The sequence below is a fragment of the Bombina bombina genome, chromosome 12 (genome assembly GCF_027579735.1).
Source record: "Bombina bombina isolate aBomBom1 chromosome 12, aBomBom1.pri, whole genome shotgun sequence".
NCBI lineage: Eukaryota > Metazoa > Chordata > Amphibia > Anura > Bombinatoridae > Bombina > Bombina bombina.
In genome coordinates this window covers 64,665,179-64,682,070 of record NC_069510.1, presented here as the reverse complement: position 1 = coordinate 64,682,070, position 16,892 = coordinate 64,665,179, and the positions used below count along the sequence as shown (strand labels likewise).

The 16,892-nt window shown below is 45.5% G+C and overlaps 1 protein-coding gene across 1 annotated transcript in view; it reads right to left on the bottom strand.

Moving 5' to 3' along the window:
- GDI1 (GDP dissociation inhibitor 1) overlaps positions 1 to 16,892 on the bottom strand; it is a 71,745-nt gene that overhangs the window by 37,443 nt on the left and 17,410 nt on the right. Inside the window, exons 2-3 of the mRNA XM_053695684.1 lie at positions 4,892 to 4,999; positions 4,630 to 4,729 (exon numbers count right to left, since the gene is read on the bottom strand). Coding sequence (XP_053551659.1) covers positions 4,630 to 4,729; positions 4,892 to 4,999 — 208 coding nt within the window. The remainder of the gene's footprint in view (positions 1 to 4,629; positions 4,730 to 4,891; positions 5,000 to 16,892) is intronic.

The following is a 16,892-nucleotide window of genomic DNA, read 5'->3' as shown; positions in this document are numbered from 1 at the left end:
ACAGTGTACATTTGTGAGTCTGCGCCCACTCTAGTATCTGAGATACTTCTCTCATCGCCAAGGAACTTCTCGTTCCTCCTTGATGGTTGATATAAGCAACCGAGGTTATATTGTCTGATTGGAATCTGATAAACTGGGACGATCCCAGAAGATGGCAAGACTTTAAGACATTGAAGATTGCCTGGAGTTCCAAAATATTGATCGGAAAGGAGGACTCCTCCTGAGTCCACAGACTTTGTGCCTTTTTGGCATCCCAAATGGCTCCCCAGCCAGAAAGGATTACGTCGTAGTCACAATCTTCCAGGACGGGCTTTAAAAAGCACGTACCTTGGGACAGATGATCTGAACAGAGCCACCAGGAGAGCTGTCCAGCACAATCTGTTGAGACAGATCTGTATGGTCGCCATTCCATTGACTCAGCATGCATAGTTGTAAGGGTCTGAGATGGAATTTGGCAAAAGGAATAATGTCCATGCAGGGCACCATGAGCCCGATTACCTCCATACACTAAGCCAGTGAGGGTCTCGAAGAGGCCTGGAGGGCAAAACATGCAGAAGTTAGCTTGCAACGTCTCTGATCTGTGAGGAATATTCTCATGGATATGGAGTCTATTATAGTTCCCAGGAAATTCACCCTTGTACTTGGAGTAAGAGAACTCTTTTCCAAGTTTATCTTCCATACATGTGATTGAAGAAGACTGAGAAGGGACTCTGAATGTTCTTCCACTAGACAAAAAGAAGGTGCCTGTACCAAGATATCGTCCAGGTAAGGCGCTACTGCATTACCTTGTGTTCTGGCAATGGCTAGAAGAGCCCCCAGAACTTTTGTAAATATCCTTGGAGCAGTAGCTAGGCCAAAAGGAAGAGCTATGAACTGGAAGTGCTGATCCAGAAAAGCAAACCTCAGGAACTGAAAATATTCCCTGTGAATCGGGACGTGAAGGTATGCATACTTCAGGTCTATTATGGTCATAAACTGTCCTTCCTGATCCAGAGGCAGGATTGACCGTATTGTTTCCATCTTGAAAGAGGGAACACTCAGAAACTTGTTTAGGCACTTTAGGTCCAAAATTGGACGGAAAGTTCCTCCTTCTTTGGAACCACGAAAAGGTTTGAACAAAACCCCAAACCTCTTTCTGCTGTAGGAACCGGGACAATTAATCTTAGAGAGGAGAGATCCCATACGCAACCTAAGAAGGCAACCCTGTTTTCTGGTCGTGTCGAAAGACCGGAGAGTAGGAATCTGCCCCTGGGCGGATGAGACTTGAATCCTATCCTGTATCCTTGAGATACAACCTCCAGGACCCAATGATCCTGTACATCCTGGAACCAAGAGTTTTAAAAAAGAGACAGTCTGCCCCCAACTGAATCCGATCCCGGATCGGGGGCTGCCCCTTCATGCCAATTTGTTCTCGGTGGGCTTCTTAGTCTGTTTGGACTTATTCCAGGAGTGAGCCAGCTTCCAAGTACTCTTGGGCTGCTCGGACTTGGAAGAGGACTGCTGTTGTTGCAACTTGTCAGCACGAAAGGAACGAAAATTAGACAATTGCTGTCCCTTAGGCCTATTCTTCTTACCCTGCAGCAGGAAGGCACCCATCCCTCCAGTAACCGTAGAGATAATGGAGTCCAGCCCTGGACCGAATAAAATCTTACCCTTGAAGGGAAGAGAAAGGAGACTGGATTTAGAAGTCATATCCACAGACCAAGACTTCAACCAGAGAACCCGGCGGGCTAGAACCACAAAGCCAGCAGCCTTTGAATTTATGCAAAACATCTGCATATTTGCGTCACAGATGAAGGAGTTAGCAATTCTCAGTGCCTTAATTCTCTCCTGAATATCCTTGAGGGGAGTCTCCACCTCAATGAGCTCCGACAGAGTGTTGCACCAGTAGGTAGCTGCTCCAGCAACCACGGCTACAGCTGCAGCCGGTTTAAATAAAAACCCTGTATGTTGAAACATCTTCCTCAGAAAAGTTTGAATTTTTTTATCCATAGGCTCTCTAAAAAAAGAACTATCCTCCAGAGGGATAGTAGTATGTTTAGCCAGCGTGGAGATTGAGCCATCCACCTTCGGAATGGAGCCCCATAAATCTAATTAAGAGTCAGGGACCGGGAATCATTTTTTAAAAGTAGACGAGGGGGAAAAAAGAAGTTCCTACTCTTTCCCATTCGTTACTAATAATGTTCGCCATCTTAACTGGCAAAGGAAAAGTCAGAGGGACCTTCCTATCTTCGTAAACCCTGTCTAATATAGGGATCTTAGGCTCCTCAGGGAGTGTAGCCTCTAGAACCTCTAGAGTAGACACAACCTCCTTTAATAAAAAACGTAGATGCTCAATTTTAAATCTAAAGGAGGGTTTCTCCACTGAAGGAGGTTTAGTAACTGAAGTCTCAGAAAGTTCACCCTCTGAAGCTACAGAGATTAACTCATCCTCGGATAGCTGGGATATAGTAGCTAAATCCGACAAATATTTAGATCACTCTAGGTCAGGAGAACTATGTTAACATTTCTCTTGTGTTTGTTAGAGCGAGGTAAGGCACTCAGGGCCGCAGACACCGCCGATTGTAACTGCGCGGTAAAATCCGCTGGAAAAAGCCCCCTCCAGATGGAGGATTAGTTGAGCCGCAGGGAACTGCATGTGAAGCGGGTAATGTAGAGAAAGTAGTAATTTCTCGGGACCCTGATTTCTGAGAAATAGACGGCTCAAAAGTGCTAATAGCGCTATGAGTATTAGCAGGCTTGTCTCCCTTCTTAGACTTTAGAACAGTGTTTAGGCAAATGGAACAAAATGGAGCAGGCGGGCAAACCACAGCCTCCTCACAATATAAACAGGAATCCTCCATAGCTTTGTATATACCCACAGAAGGACAATAAAAAATAAACGCTTTTATTTAAAAAACGGCACCTAATACTCCCAATGGCTGGGGCACTCACCACCTCCTAGACCCAGACAGATAACAGTGAAAACGCTCTCCTCAGGAGTGATGTCTGCAGCAGGATCTTAGGAAATGAAAGAGACTGCACCCGGTCACGTGGTACTTAAAGTGAAAGTCAATTTTGATGCTAAAGTGCCCGGTTTTTAAAAATTCAATTAAAAACAGGGGCACTTTAATTAATCAAAATTTACATTTCACTCCTGTTGAGAAAAGAAACTTACCTTTTAATCTTCACAGCAGCTCCAGCTTCCTCCACCCGTTGCAAAGCCTCTTCCTGGGTCTAAAATGAGGAATCCGGCTTCCTCCAATCACAGTGTTGAATCAGACACTGATTCCCCCGGGAGGGAAGCCGTGATTGGAGGATGACCTATCCATCATTTCTGACATCAGAAATGGCTTGCAACAACCGGAGGAAGCTGGAGCTGCTGTGAAGATTAAAAGCTAAGTTTTTTTTTCACAACAGGAGTGAAATGCAAATTTTGATGAATTAAAGTGCCCCTGTTTTTAATTGAATTTTTAAAAACCGGTCACTTTAGCATCAAAATTGACATTCACTTTAAGACAGGACTTCCCCTGTTATGAAAAAGGGCGGCAAGCTATTATGAGCTGCACAACACTTCAAAAACGAAAGTGAAACCTGTTGGTTCCAAGCCAAAAAAAAAAAAACACACAGTCTATGAGCCTAAAAAACTCTCACATTAAAGGGATACTAAACCCAATTTTTTTCTTTCATGATTCAGATAGAGTATGAGATTTTAAGAACCTTTCTAATTTACTCCTATTATCAATTTTTCTTTGTTCTCATGTTATCTTGATTTAAAAAAGCAGTACTGTAAGCTTTAGAGCCGGACCATTTTTTGTTCAGCACCTGGGTAGCACTTGTTGATTTGTGGCTAAATGTAGCAAACCAATCAGCAAGCGCTACCAAGGTGCTAAACTAAAAATGGGCCGTCTCCTAACCTTTTATTACTGCTTTTTCATATCAAGATAACATGAGAACAAAGAAAAATTGATGATAGGAGTAAATTAGAAAGTTGCTTAAAATTGCATGCTCTATCTGAATCATGAAAGAAAAAATTTGGGGTCAGTATCCCTTTAAGCAGATATAAATCCCCAAACTGTTCAAATAATCTCCCTTAAGGAGATATTAACCCTTGATCCTATCGAGGTATAAAGAAGTCACACTGTGACCCTATATAGCGTTTTAAATTGTATATATAAAAAACGGTCTTACCCTCCAAGATCCATGCTGTGGAACAGGCACAGCCTCTTAATTGTGACAGTCTTGCAGCAGCGCTTCTGACATGGACTTGAGTGTGTAGCAGTAAGCAGTGAAACTCATCAACACTGATTTCTCAGGAGCTGTTAGCGACAGTCTGGATCTTCCCTGCATCTCCAGACTCTAACTTTCATCAATACTCTCACTAAGAGGTTGGCATGACTACTTTAACATACTATTACAGGACTATCCAAATCTTTCTGACACTTCTCTTCCACCTCCTATAGTGACGAAAGGCAAAGAATAACTGGGGGATAGGGGAAGTGGGAGGGATATTTAAGCCTATGGCTGGGGTGTCTTTGCCTCCTGGTGGCCAGGTGGGTTATTCCCAACAGTAAGGAATGAAGTTGTGGACTCACCCTGCCTTATGAAAGGAAACCACTCTCTTGAAGTGACACATATATTTCTACTCACCATTAGCCATTAGAAATTTTGGGATCAGATCCACATTCCAGTCACGCCCCCTCCCCATGCTTTCTTGAGGTCCATCAGGAATATCAAATCTTTTATACAGCTGCAAATGAATAACATCAGGAACGTGAGAGAAACATGGTACTTGTGTCCTTACAGAACAGTACAAATAAGGACCTTGGGTGTCAATAAAAATACAATACATGCAAGATATCTACTCACTGAAGAGAACATTCAAGTATTATACAAATGTAAAAAACTGTACCTCTTCCAGAGGGGTGATAGACGAACTTTCTCCTCCATAGTATGAATTCCTGTCCATATGTAGAACCTTCTTTCCATTTACTGACATGATCCCAGATAAGATACATTCCTGTAAAGAACAAAATACACGTCTAGTCACACAAACAATCATGTATACATAAAATATCTATCTAGTATATATACACTATATGGCCAAAATAATGTGGAAACCTCTACTAATTATCAAGTTCAGGTGTTTCAGCCATATCCATTTCTAACAGATGAAAAAAATCCAGCACATAGCCATGAAATCTCCATATACAAACATTAATAGTGGTACTAAAGACTTTACACGTGGATTGTCTTAGGATGCCACATTTGCCACAAGGCAGTTCATGAAATTTCTGCCCTACTAGATCTGCCCTGGTCAACTAGTGCTGTTATTGTGAAGTCTAAGGGGCCCATTTATCAAAGGGCTCGTGGACCTGATCCGACACTGCGGATCAGGTCCGCAAGACCTCGCTAAATGCGGAGAGCAATACGCTCTCCGCATTTAACATTGCACCAGCAGCTCACAAGAGCTGCTGGTGCAACGCCGCCCCCTGCTAACTCGCGGCCAATCGGCCGCCAGCAGGGAGCTGTCAATCAACCCGATCGTATTCGATCTGGTTGATTTCCGGCGATTCCTGTCCGCCTGCTCAGAGCAGGCGGACAGGGTTATGAAGCAGCGGTCTTTAGACCGTTGCTTCATAATTCGTTTTTCTGGCGAGTCTGAAGACTCGCCAGAAACACGGGCCCACAAGCTCCGTACGGAGCTTGATAAATGGGCCTGTAAGCATTTAGGAGCAACTTCAGCCAGGAGAACACTACCTACCAAAATGCATAATGCCTACTGTAAAGTTTGGTGGAGAAATGATCATGGGGCTGTTTTTCAGAGTTAGGGCTAGGCCAGTTCCAGTGAAGAGTCATCTTAATACTATAGGATACAAAGACATTTTAGACTATTGGGTGCTTCTAATTTTGTGGCAACAGTTTGGGAAAGGCCCTTTCCTGTTCCAGTATGACTGTGCTCCTGTGCCCAAAACGAGGCCCATGAAGGCATGAAGTTCTGTGTGGAGGAACTTGAGTGGCCTCAAAACCACTGAACACCTTTGGGATGAATTGGAATACCTATTGTGAGCCAAACCTTCTCGTCCAACATCAGTACCTGACCTTTACAAATCCTATCGAGTTGTGGCTGTTATAGCTGAAGGAGGCGGCAACTCTATTTTAATGCCCATGGTTTTGCAATGGTTTAACAAGCTCATACAGGTGTAATGGTCAGGTGTCCACATACTTTTGGTCATATAGAGAACATATAAACTTATAAACTGTTTATAGAAAGACAAGACAACCCTGTAATCTTTCAAATAGCGAGATCTGCGACATTAGATACTTGTATAGGGGCATATTTATCAAGCTCCGTATGGAGCTTGATGCCCTGTGTTTCTGGCGAGCCTTCAGGCTCACCAGAAACACAAGTTATGAAGCAGCGGTCTAAAGACCGCTGCTCAATAACCTGTCCGCCTGCTCTGAGGCGGCGGACAGACATCGCCAGAAATCAACCTGATCCAATACGATTGGGTTGATTGACACCCCCTGCTCTGCAGGGGGCGGTATTGCACCAGCAGTTCAACAGAACTGCTTGTGCAATGATAAATGCCGAGAGCGTATGCTGTAAAAATTTATCAATGTGCAGTGGACATTATCCGCAATATCGGATCATGTCCGCTCGCACGTTCTTAAATAGGCCCCATAGTCTTTATGAATAACGCATGCTTGAACAAGTTTTAAGTGAAAAACCATGCTTGGAGAGACAGACATAACTGCAGTTCCTATATTACTTTCCTCTCTGAGATTTCAGTGCTCTTTTATATTCAGTGAACTTGTAATTTTGGGTTTCATTTCCCATTAAATAAAAAAATGGAGGTGGACAAATTACCGGCTAGATTACGAGTTTTGCGGTATGAGTGAAAAAGCATCGTTATGGCTCTTTTTCACTACCGCTGGTATTACGAGTCTTGCAGGTACAGGTGCACCGCACACTTTTTTGGCCGTAACGCAACGTAACTACCGCAGCTTTTAAAAAGTCCTTTTTAATGGGACTTCCACAGCGCCGGAATTACGAGTTTGCCTGTATGGCCAAAAAGTGAGCGGTACAGCCTATACCATCAAGATCCGTACCGTAAACTGAAAGTCAGTAGTTATGTCTTTTTTGCTACAAAGCCGTAACATAAAACTCATAACTAAAGTGCTAAAAAGTACACTAACACCCATAAACTACCTATTAACCCCTAAACCGAGGCCCTCCCCTATCACTAAAATAAAATTATTTACCCCTAATCTGCTTCCGCCATCACTATAATAAATATATTAACCCCTAAACCGCCATACTCCCGCATCGCAAACTTTAGTTAAATATTATTAACCCCTAATCTGCTGCCCCTAACATCGCCGCAACCTACATTACTGTTATTAACCCCTAATCTGCTGTGCCTAACATCGCCGCCACTATACTAAAGTTATTAACCCCTAAACCTAACCCTAACACCCACTAACTTTAATATAATTAAAATAAATCTAAATAAAAATTACTATCATTAACTAAATAATTCCTATTTAAAACTAAATACTTACCTGTAAAATAAAACCTATAGTTATATTGTATCTAGCTTAGGTTTTATTTTTATTTCACAGGCAAGTTTGTATTTATTTTAACTAGGTAGACTAGTTAGTAAATAGTTATTAACTATTTACTAGCTACCTAGCTAAAATAAATACAAATTTACCTGTAAAATAAAACCTAACCTGAGTTACACTAACACCTAACCTTACACTACAATGAAATAAATTACATTAATTAAATACAATTAACTAAATTACAAAAAAAAACAACACTAAATTACACAAAATAAAAAAAATAAAAAAAATATTTAAACTAATTACACCTAATCTAATAGCCCTATCAAAATAAAAACATAATTTATGCTTACCTGATAAATTTATTTCTCTTGTAGTGTATCCAGTCCACGGATCATCCATTACTTGTGGGATATTCTCCTTCCCAACAGGAAGTTGCAAGAGGATCACCCACAGCAGAGCTGCTATATAGCTCCTCCCCTCGCTGCCATATCCAGTCATTCGACCGAAACAAGCCGAGAAAGGAGAAACCATAGGGTGCAGTGGTGACTGTAGATTAATTAAAATTTAGACCTGCCTGAAAAGGACAGGGCGGGCCGTGGACTGGATACACTACAAGAGAAATAAATTTATCAGGTAAGCATAAATTATGTTTTCTCTTGTTAAGTGTATCCAGTCCACGGATCATCCATTACTTGTGGGATACCAATACCAAAGCTAAAGTACACGGATGATGGGAGGGACAAGGCAGGAACTTAAACAGAAGGAACCACTGCCTGTAGAACCTTTCTCCCAAAAACAGCCTCCGAAGAAGCAAAAGTATCAAATTTGGAAAATTTGGAAAAAGTATGAAGGGAAGACCAAGTTGCAGCCTTGCAAATCTGTTCAACAGAGGCCTCATTTTTAAAGGCCCAGGTGGAAGCCACAGCTCTAGTAGAATGAGCTGTAATCCTTTCAGGAGGCTGCTGTCCAGCAGTCTCATAGGCTAAACGGATTATACACTGTTACAGAAGCATTAGTTATTTTGTTGTGAAGAAACTTATTTCCCAGCAGCAATGCCTGAACCAGCCAAGCCAGCGCCTAAGAAGGGCTCCAAGAAAACTGTAACAAGTATCATTTCATAAAGGGTTAACTCTGTTCAGTTTTGAGAAAACTATTTTCTGAGGCAGGTTTCCTAGCATATTGTGTACTGTAATTAAGTTTGTGATAAGCATTCACTGCTAGGTGATAAGAAGGACTCAATTGTTTTCTTGTGTGCACTTGTTATCTGCGGTGGCCTGTCCAAGGGCTTTGTCTAAATGTGTGATGGGGGATTTAATGCTTCCCCCCCTGGGAGTGCCCTGTGTGCATGTAACCTAAATAAAAAGCAGGCTGGGCATCCCAGTCCTCAGTTCTTGGTTGTCCCTCAATCGCAGCGTTGACTCGTTTTTGTGGGCAGAAGGGTATCCTAGCTGTACTACAGCTAAGGGGGATTATTCTACATTTGCGAGACTCATATAGAATACTATGGAAAGCAGTTTCTCCCCTCTTCAGCAATAGGAATCCAGGCTACTAAGCGGTCCATCTCTCAGCGAGACTAAGGGTAACCGTAACATTTGGCGGCAGCGGTGGGATTTTTCCTGGATTTCCTAGGAGAGGTACAGAACGGATGGAGAGTGCTTACGAAAAATTGAAGCGTACAACCCTAAAGGATTTACTTGAAAGCAGAGGGGGGTACGCCAGCAACCGGCCGAGGAGAGAGCTGATCGCAGAATTGACCGAACTGGATCAGAGCTTCACAATGGCGGAAACACCGACCACGATTAGTGACGAAAAAACCAGGATTGTTCGGGAGAGGCTCTCACTGTACGGGCCGAACCCCTCCATGGAATTGGTACAGCAGTTGATGGCGGAAGTGGACAAGGATATACGAGAGACTCGAGCCCACGAACTCAACCTAGCGAACGCACACCGCAATGCTGAAGCCCCGCAGGTAATCATCCCTGTCGAAAATGCTGGGAGGCCCAAGATACCCTATGCGGCATTTCGACCCTTCCTAGAGAGCGAGACAGGGATTGATGAATATTTGGCGGACTTCGAAAGGCAATGTGCCCTGCACCAGATTCCCAACAGGGAGTGGCCCACGATATTGTCTGGGAAACTATCCGGGCGAGCCCTGGAAGCCTTTCGTACTCTGGGTGCTGAGGAAGTGACACAGTATGAGCTAGTTAAGGAGACACTGTTGCGACGGTACGCAGTAACTCCGGACGCGTATCGCCGACAGTTTCGGGGCACGAAAAAGAAGCCTAACGATACCCATATGGAATGGGCGCACCGAATGCGGAGAGCGGCAAATCACTGGATGAGCGGAAGTAAAGCGGTGACTGGTGAGGAAATTTTACAATTGTTTCTCTTAGAACATTTTTATAATGGCATGGAACAGCAAGGGAAGGAATGGCTGCGAGACAGGCGACCTTCTACCTTAGAAGAAGCAGCCAAATTGGCCGATGAACATTATGACTCCCGTCTTCACGAACCCAGAGAGGTTTACCGTGCACCCCCTCGTGCTGAATTCCGAGCCCCGGTGCCCGCAGGGCCCGCCAGACACTCAGGACCACCCAATAACAGCTCTGAGCGTCCCAGACCGACTTGCCACCGATGCAAGCAACCAGGGCATTTCATGGCTAGCTGCCCCCTTAATACGCACCAGACACCCAGGAATTACAATTACCCCTCTGGGGCATATCGTCCGGCCCGGACCCTCTGTGTTAACCAAGAGGCCCCTATGGAGGAATATTTGGGGCCGCTTCACGAGGCGGACCCTGTATATGCTGCCTCAGATAACCGCCAGCACCATCGGCAGAAGGTATGGCTCGAGGGGCGATCTACCGAGGGATTGAGAGACACAGGGGCTACTATCACGCTGGTACAGAGTCATTTGGTGCCGGAGCACAAGCGATCTGGACAGACTGTGGCCGTTAGAGTGGCGGGGGGGGATGTGTACAAAATTCCAACAGCTAAAGTGCATCTTGATTGGGGAGCGGGAAAGGGGGCTGTGAACGTGGGCATAATGGATAATTTACCTGCCGAAGTACTACTGGGCAATGATTTGGGCCCCATGACTTCTGCCTATGCTCCAGTATGCAACAACGAGGCGGACCCAGTGACTACACGGGCCCAAGCCCGGACGGAGCGAGAACTCTCACCAGTGCGGGAGACACAGGTAAGACCTACCCCGACCTTGCCTGACATGTTAGGCCCCATACCCTGGGACACCCCAGATGCTTTCGAGACAGAGTCTAAGACTGACCCGACCTTACAAAAGTACCGGGAACGAGCAGAGACCGGAGGGGGCGGGGCAGATAATGAAACATTCTTATGGGAAAAAGGGAAACTATACCGCTGGACAGAGAAAAGGGGACAGCGTAGGCAACAGCTGGTAGTGCCCCACAAATACCGTCAAGAAATCCTCAAGATAGGCCACGACATCCCCTTAGCAGGCCACCTAGCTGTAACCCGTACCCTACACCGCATTACTCACACGTTCTTTTGGCCAGGGGTACACGCTGACGTTAGAACTTACTGTAACACCTGCGATGTGTGTCAACGAGTAGGAAGGCGAGGCGATCACCCTAAAGCCCATCTAGTAAATATGCCCATTGTAGAGGAACCCTTCAGCCGGGTTGCTATTGACCTAGTGGGACCACTGGCTACCCCTAGTCCCTCCGGTAAGCGCTACATTCTTACCGTAGTGGACTACGCTACCAGGTACCCAGAGGCTGTCGCCCTATCCAACATACAAGCGGATACGGTAGCGAATGCACTAGTACAGGTGTTCTCCCGGGTAGGATTTCCAAAAGAAATCCTATCCGACCGAGGCACCCAATTTACGGCTGAATTGACACAACAACTCTGGCAGGTTTGCAAAATTAAGTCCCTCCTGAGCTCCCCATACCACCCCCAGACGAACGGGCTGTGTGAGAGGTTCAATGGGACCCTCAAGCAAATGCTCAAGACGTTCACTCAGGAATACCGAGACTGGGAACGCTTCCTGCCGCACCTCCTTTTTGCTTATCGGGAGGTGCCCCAGGAAACGACAGGGTTCTCTCCCTTCAAGTTGCTCTACGGAAGAAAGGTACGGGGACCCCTAAACCTGATCCGGGAGCACTGGGAGGGAGAGATGGAGACTGAAGGTGTCCCCATTGTGCCATACGTGCTGGAACTCAGGGACCGAATGGAGCAATTAGCCAAATCCGTGCGGGCTAATCTCCAGTCGGCCCAGAGAAGACAGAAAGTATGGTACGATCGGGGGGCCCGAAAGAGAATCTTTACCATAGGACAAAAGGTGTTAGTACTTAAGCCGGTGAAGACAGACAAATTGCAGGCGTCCTGGCAGGGCCCCTACCAGATCGTAGAGAAAAGGGGAGACACCACTTATGTGATAGCTAGCTGCCACGACAACAATCTTAGAAAGACATTCCATGTAAACATGCTCAAGGAATATTTTGAGCGACCAGAGAACGTGACGGCCGTATGTTGTTCCCCTCAGGAAGGCCCCGACAGTCTACCCATTCCAGACCTATTAGAAAAGAGTCTCCCCACAGGTATAGTGGCTCAGGTTCAGATAGGAGACCGACTTAGCCCCACTGAAAGGGAGCAGCTCAACCAACTCCTACAGTCCAAACACCTCACCTTCTCCCCGAAGCCAGGGTACACTACTTTAACCACCCACGAGGTAGATACTCCGGGACAAGCTCCCTTGCGCCAGGCTCCGTACCGAATCCCCGAAGCAGTTAGGATAGGAATGAAGAAGGAGATCAATGAGATGCTCCAACTCAGGGTAATTGAGCCCTCCGATAGTCCCTGGGCCTCCCCAGTTGTCTTGGTGCCCAAGAAAGATGGGACCACCCGGTTCTGCGTAGACTATCGGAGGCTCAATGAAAAGACCGTGACGGACGCTTACCCTATGCCCAGGGTAGACGAGCTACTCGATCGTATAGCCAGGGGAAATTACCTGACCACTATTGACCTCTGCAAAGGTTACTGGCAGATTCCCCTGGCCCCGGAGGCTATCCCCAAGTCGGCATTCGTCACCCCATTCGGCTTATATCAGTTTAGGGTAATGCCGTTTGGGATGAAGAATGCCCCAGCTACATTCCAGCGCTTGGTGGATAGGCTCCTGGATGGCTTCCAGAGTTTTGCTTGCGCCTACCTGGACGACATAGCCATCCACAGTGAGTCATGGGAGGACCACTTAGCTCACATAGGAATGGTTCTGGATCAGATCCGGGCTGCTGGCCTGACTCTGAAGCCAGAAAAATGCCGCTTTGGGATGGCCGAGGTACAGTACCTGGGTCACCGGGTGGGGTGTGGAAAGCAGCGACCAGAGCCGGCCAAGATAGAAGCTGTCGCCAATTGGCCCACCCCCATCACTAAGACTCAGGTCCTAGCCTTCCTGGGCACGGCAGGGTACTATAGACGGTTCGTACCAGACTACAGCACACTTGCCAAACCCCTGACTGACTTGACCAAGAAGAACTTACCTCGACAGGTCCTGTGGTCTCCCCACTGTGAAACGGCTTTCCAGGCTCTCAAAAATGCTCTAATTAACGCTCCTGTCTTGGCGGCTCCAGCCCTTAACAAACGTTTTATCGTCCATACAGATGCTTCCATGTTCGGGCTGGGAGCCGTCCTCAGCCAAGTAGGCGAAGATGGAGGGGAGCATCCAGTTGCCTACATCAGCCGGAAGCTCCTGCCCCGCGAAGTCAGCTATGCAGCGGTCGAAAAGGAGTGTTTGGCTTTGGTGTGGGCATTAAAGAAATTGACTCCCTATTTATATGGGCAGGAGTTCACTCTGGTCACCGACCATAACCCGTTGGTGTGGCTGAACCGGGTCTCTGGAGATAATGGCAGGCTATTACGTTGGAGTTTATCGTTGCAACCCTTCAATTTCACCATTACTTACAGACCTGGGAAACAGAATGGCAACGCCGACGGGTTGTCCAGACAAACCGACCTCAGCCCCGCATAACCAGCGGTCTGGACAGCCTTAGTCTGCCCCGAAAAGGGGTCAGACCGTGTCTGCCAGAGTGTTCCACAGAAAGGGAGCACTGTTACAGAAGCATTAGTTATTTTGTTGTGAAGAAACTTATTTCCCAGCAGCAATGCCTGAACCAGCCAAGCCAGCGCCTAAGAAGGGCTCCAAGAAAACTGTAACAAGTATCATTTCATAAAGGGTTAACTCTGTTCAGTTTTGAGAAAACTATTTTCTGAGGCAGGTTTCCTAGCATATTGTGTACTGTAATTAAGTTTGTGATAAGCATTCACTGCTAGGTGATAAGAAGGACTCAATTGTTTTCTTGTGTGCACTTGTTATCTGCGGTGGCCTGTCCAAGGGCTTTGTCTAAATGTGTGATGGGGGATTTAATGCTTCCCCCCCTGGGAGTGCCCTGTGTGCATGTAACCTAAATAAAAAGCAGGCTGGGCATCCCAGTCCTCAGTTCTTGGTTGTCCCTCAATCGCAGCGTTGACTCGTTTTTGTGGGCAGAAGGGTATCCTAGCTGTACTACAGCTAAGGGGGATTATTCTACATTTGCGAGACTCATATAGAATACTATGGAAAGCAGTTTCTCCCCTCTTCAGCAATAGGAATCCAGGCTACTAAGCGGTCCATCTCTCAGCGAGACTAAGGGTAACCGTAACATACTCCGAAGCCAAAAAGAAAGAGAGGTTGCAGAGGCCTTCTGACCTCTCCTCTGTCCAGAGTAAACAACAAACAGGTTAGATGTTTGGCGAAAATCTTTAGTAGCCTGTAAGTAAAACTTCAAGGCACGGACTACGTCTAGATTATGCAAAAGACGTTCCTTCTTTGAAGAAGGATTAGGACATAATGATGGAACAACAATCTCTTGATTGATATTCTTGTTAGAAACCACCTTAGGTAAAAACCCAGGTTTTGTACGCAGAACAACTTTATCTGAATGAAAGATCAGATAAGGAGAATCACAATGTAAGGCAGATAACTCCGAGACTCTTCGAGCCGAGGAAATAGCCATCAGAAAAAGAACTTTCCATGAAAGAAGTTTGATATCAATAGAATGAAGTGGTTCAAACGGAACCCCTTGAAGAACTTTAAGAACCAAGTTTAAGATCCATGGAGGAGCAACAGATTTAAACACAGGCTTAATTCTAACTAAAGCCTGACAAAATGCCTGAACGTCTGGAACTTCTGCCAGACGCTTGTGTAAAAGAATAGACAGAGCAGAAATCTGTCCCTTTAAAGAACTAGCTGATAATCCTTTGTCCAAACCCTCTTGGAGGAAGGACAATATCCTAGGAATCCTAACCCTACTCAATGAGTAATTCTTGGATTCACACCAATGAAGATATTTACACCATATCTTGTGGTAAATTTTCCTGGTGACAGGCTTACGTGCCTGTATTAAGGTATCAATTACTGACTCGGAGAAGCCATGCTTTGATAGGATCAAGCGTTCAATCTCCATGCAGTCAGTCTCAGAGAAAGTAGATTCGGATGATTGAAAGGACCTTGTATTAGAAGGTCTTGTCTCAGAGGCAGAGTCCATGGTGGAAAGGATGACATGTCCACTAGGTCTGCATACTAGGTCCTGCGTGGCCACGCAGGCGCTATCAATATCACTGATGCTCTTTCCTGTTTGATTTTGGCAATCAGACTAGGGAGCAGAGGAAACGGTGGAAACACATAAGCCAGGTTGAAGAACCAAGGCGCTGCTAGAGCATCTATCAGTGCCGCTTCTGGGTCCCTGGACCTGGATCCGTAACAAGGAAGCTTGGCGTTCTGGAGAGACACCATGAGATCCAATTCTGGTTTGCCCCAACGGAGAACCAATTGAGCAAACACCTCCGGATGGAGTTCCCATTCCCCCGGATGAAAAGTCTGACGACTTAGAAAATCCGCCTCCCAGTTCTCTACACCTGGGATATGGATCGCTGACAGGTGGCAAGAGTGAGTCTCTGCCCAGCGAATTATCTTGGAGACTTCTGACATCGCTAGGGAACTCCTGGTTCCCCCTTGATGGTTGATGTAAGCCACAGTCGTGATGTTGTCCGACTGAAATCTGATGAACCTCAGTGTTGCTAGCTGAGGCCAAGCCAGAAGAGCATTGAATATTGCTCTTAACTCCAGAATATTTATTGGGAGGAGTTTCTCCTCCTTAGTCCATGAACCCTGAGCCTTCAGGGAGTTCCAGACTGCACCCCAACCTAGAAGGCTGGCATCTGTTGTTACAATTGTCCAATCTGGTCTGCGAAAGGTCATACCCTTGGACAGATGGGCCTGAGATAACCACCAGAGAAGGGAATCTCTGGTTTCCTGATCCAGATTTAGTAGAGGGGACAAATCTGTGTAATCCCCATTCCACTGACTGAGCATGCATAATTGCAGCGGTCTGAGATGCAGGCGCGCGAATGGCACTATGTCCATCGCCGCTACCATTAAGCCGATTACTTCCATGCACTGAGCCACCGTGGGGCGCGGAATGGAGTGAAGAACACGGCAAGCATTTAGAAGTTTTGATAACCTGGACTCCGTCAGGTAAATTTTCATTTCTACAGAATCTATTAGAGTCCCTATCGGCATAACTTCCCCCTCGACAGACCCCTCTGGTGACAATTCTATTATAGATAAAGACTGATCGTTACTGTTTAAGGTGAAATCAATACATTTAGTACACATTCTCCTATGGGGCTCCACCATGGCTTTTAAACATAATGAACAAGTATCCTCTGTTTCAGACATGTTTGTACAGACTAGCAATGAGACTAGCAAGCTTGGAAAACACTTTAAAGCAAGTTAACAAGCAACATAAAAAAACGTTACTGTGCCTTTAAGAGAAACAAATTTTGACAAAATTTGAAATAACAGTGAAAAAAGGCAGTTACACTAACAAAATTTTTACAGTGTATGTAACAAGTCAGCAGAGCATTGCACCCACTTGCAAATGGATGATTAACCCCTTAATAACAAAAACAGAATAATAAATGACAAAAACGTTTTTTAAACACAGTCACAACAACTGCCACAGTCTACTGTGATTGTTACCCTCCTCAAACACGACTTTGAAGCCTTTTGAGCCCTTCAGAGATGTCCTGGATCATGCAGGAAGAAGCTGAATGTCTCTGTCAGTATTTTTAGCTGCACATAAAAGCACTCAAATAGGCCCTTCCCACTCATATTGCAACAGTGGAAAGCCTCAGGAACTGTTTCTAGGTAAAAATCAAACCAGCCATGTGGAAAAAAACTAGGCCCCAATAAGTTTTGTCACCAAACATATATAAAAACGATTAAACATGCCAGCAAACGTTTTATATTACACTTTTATAAG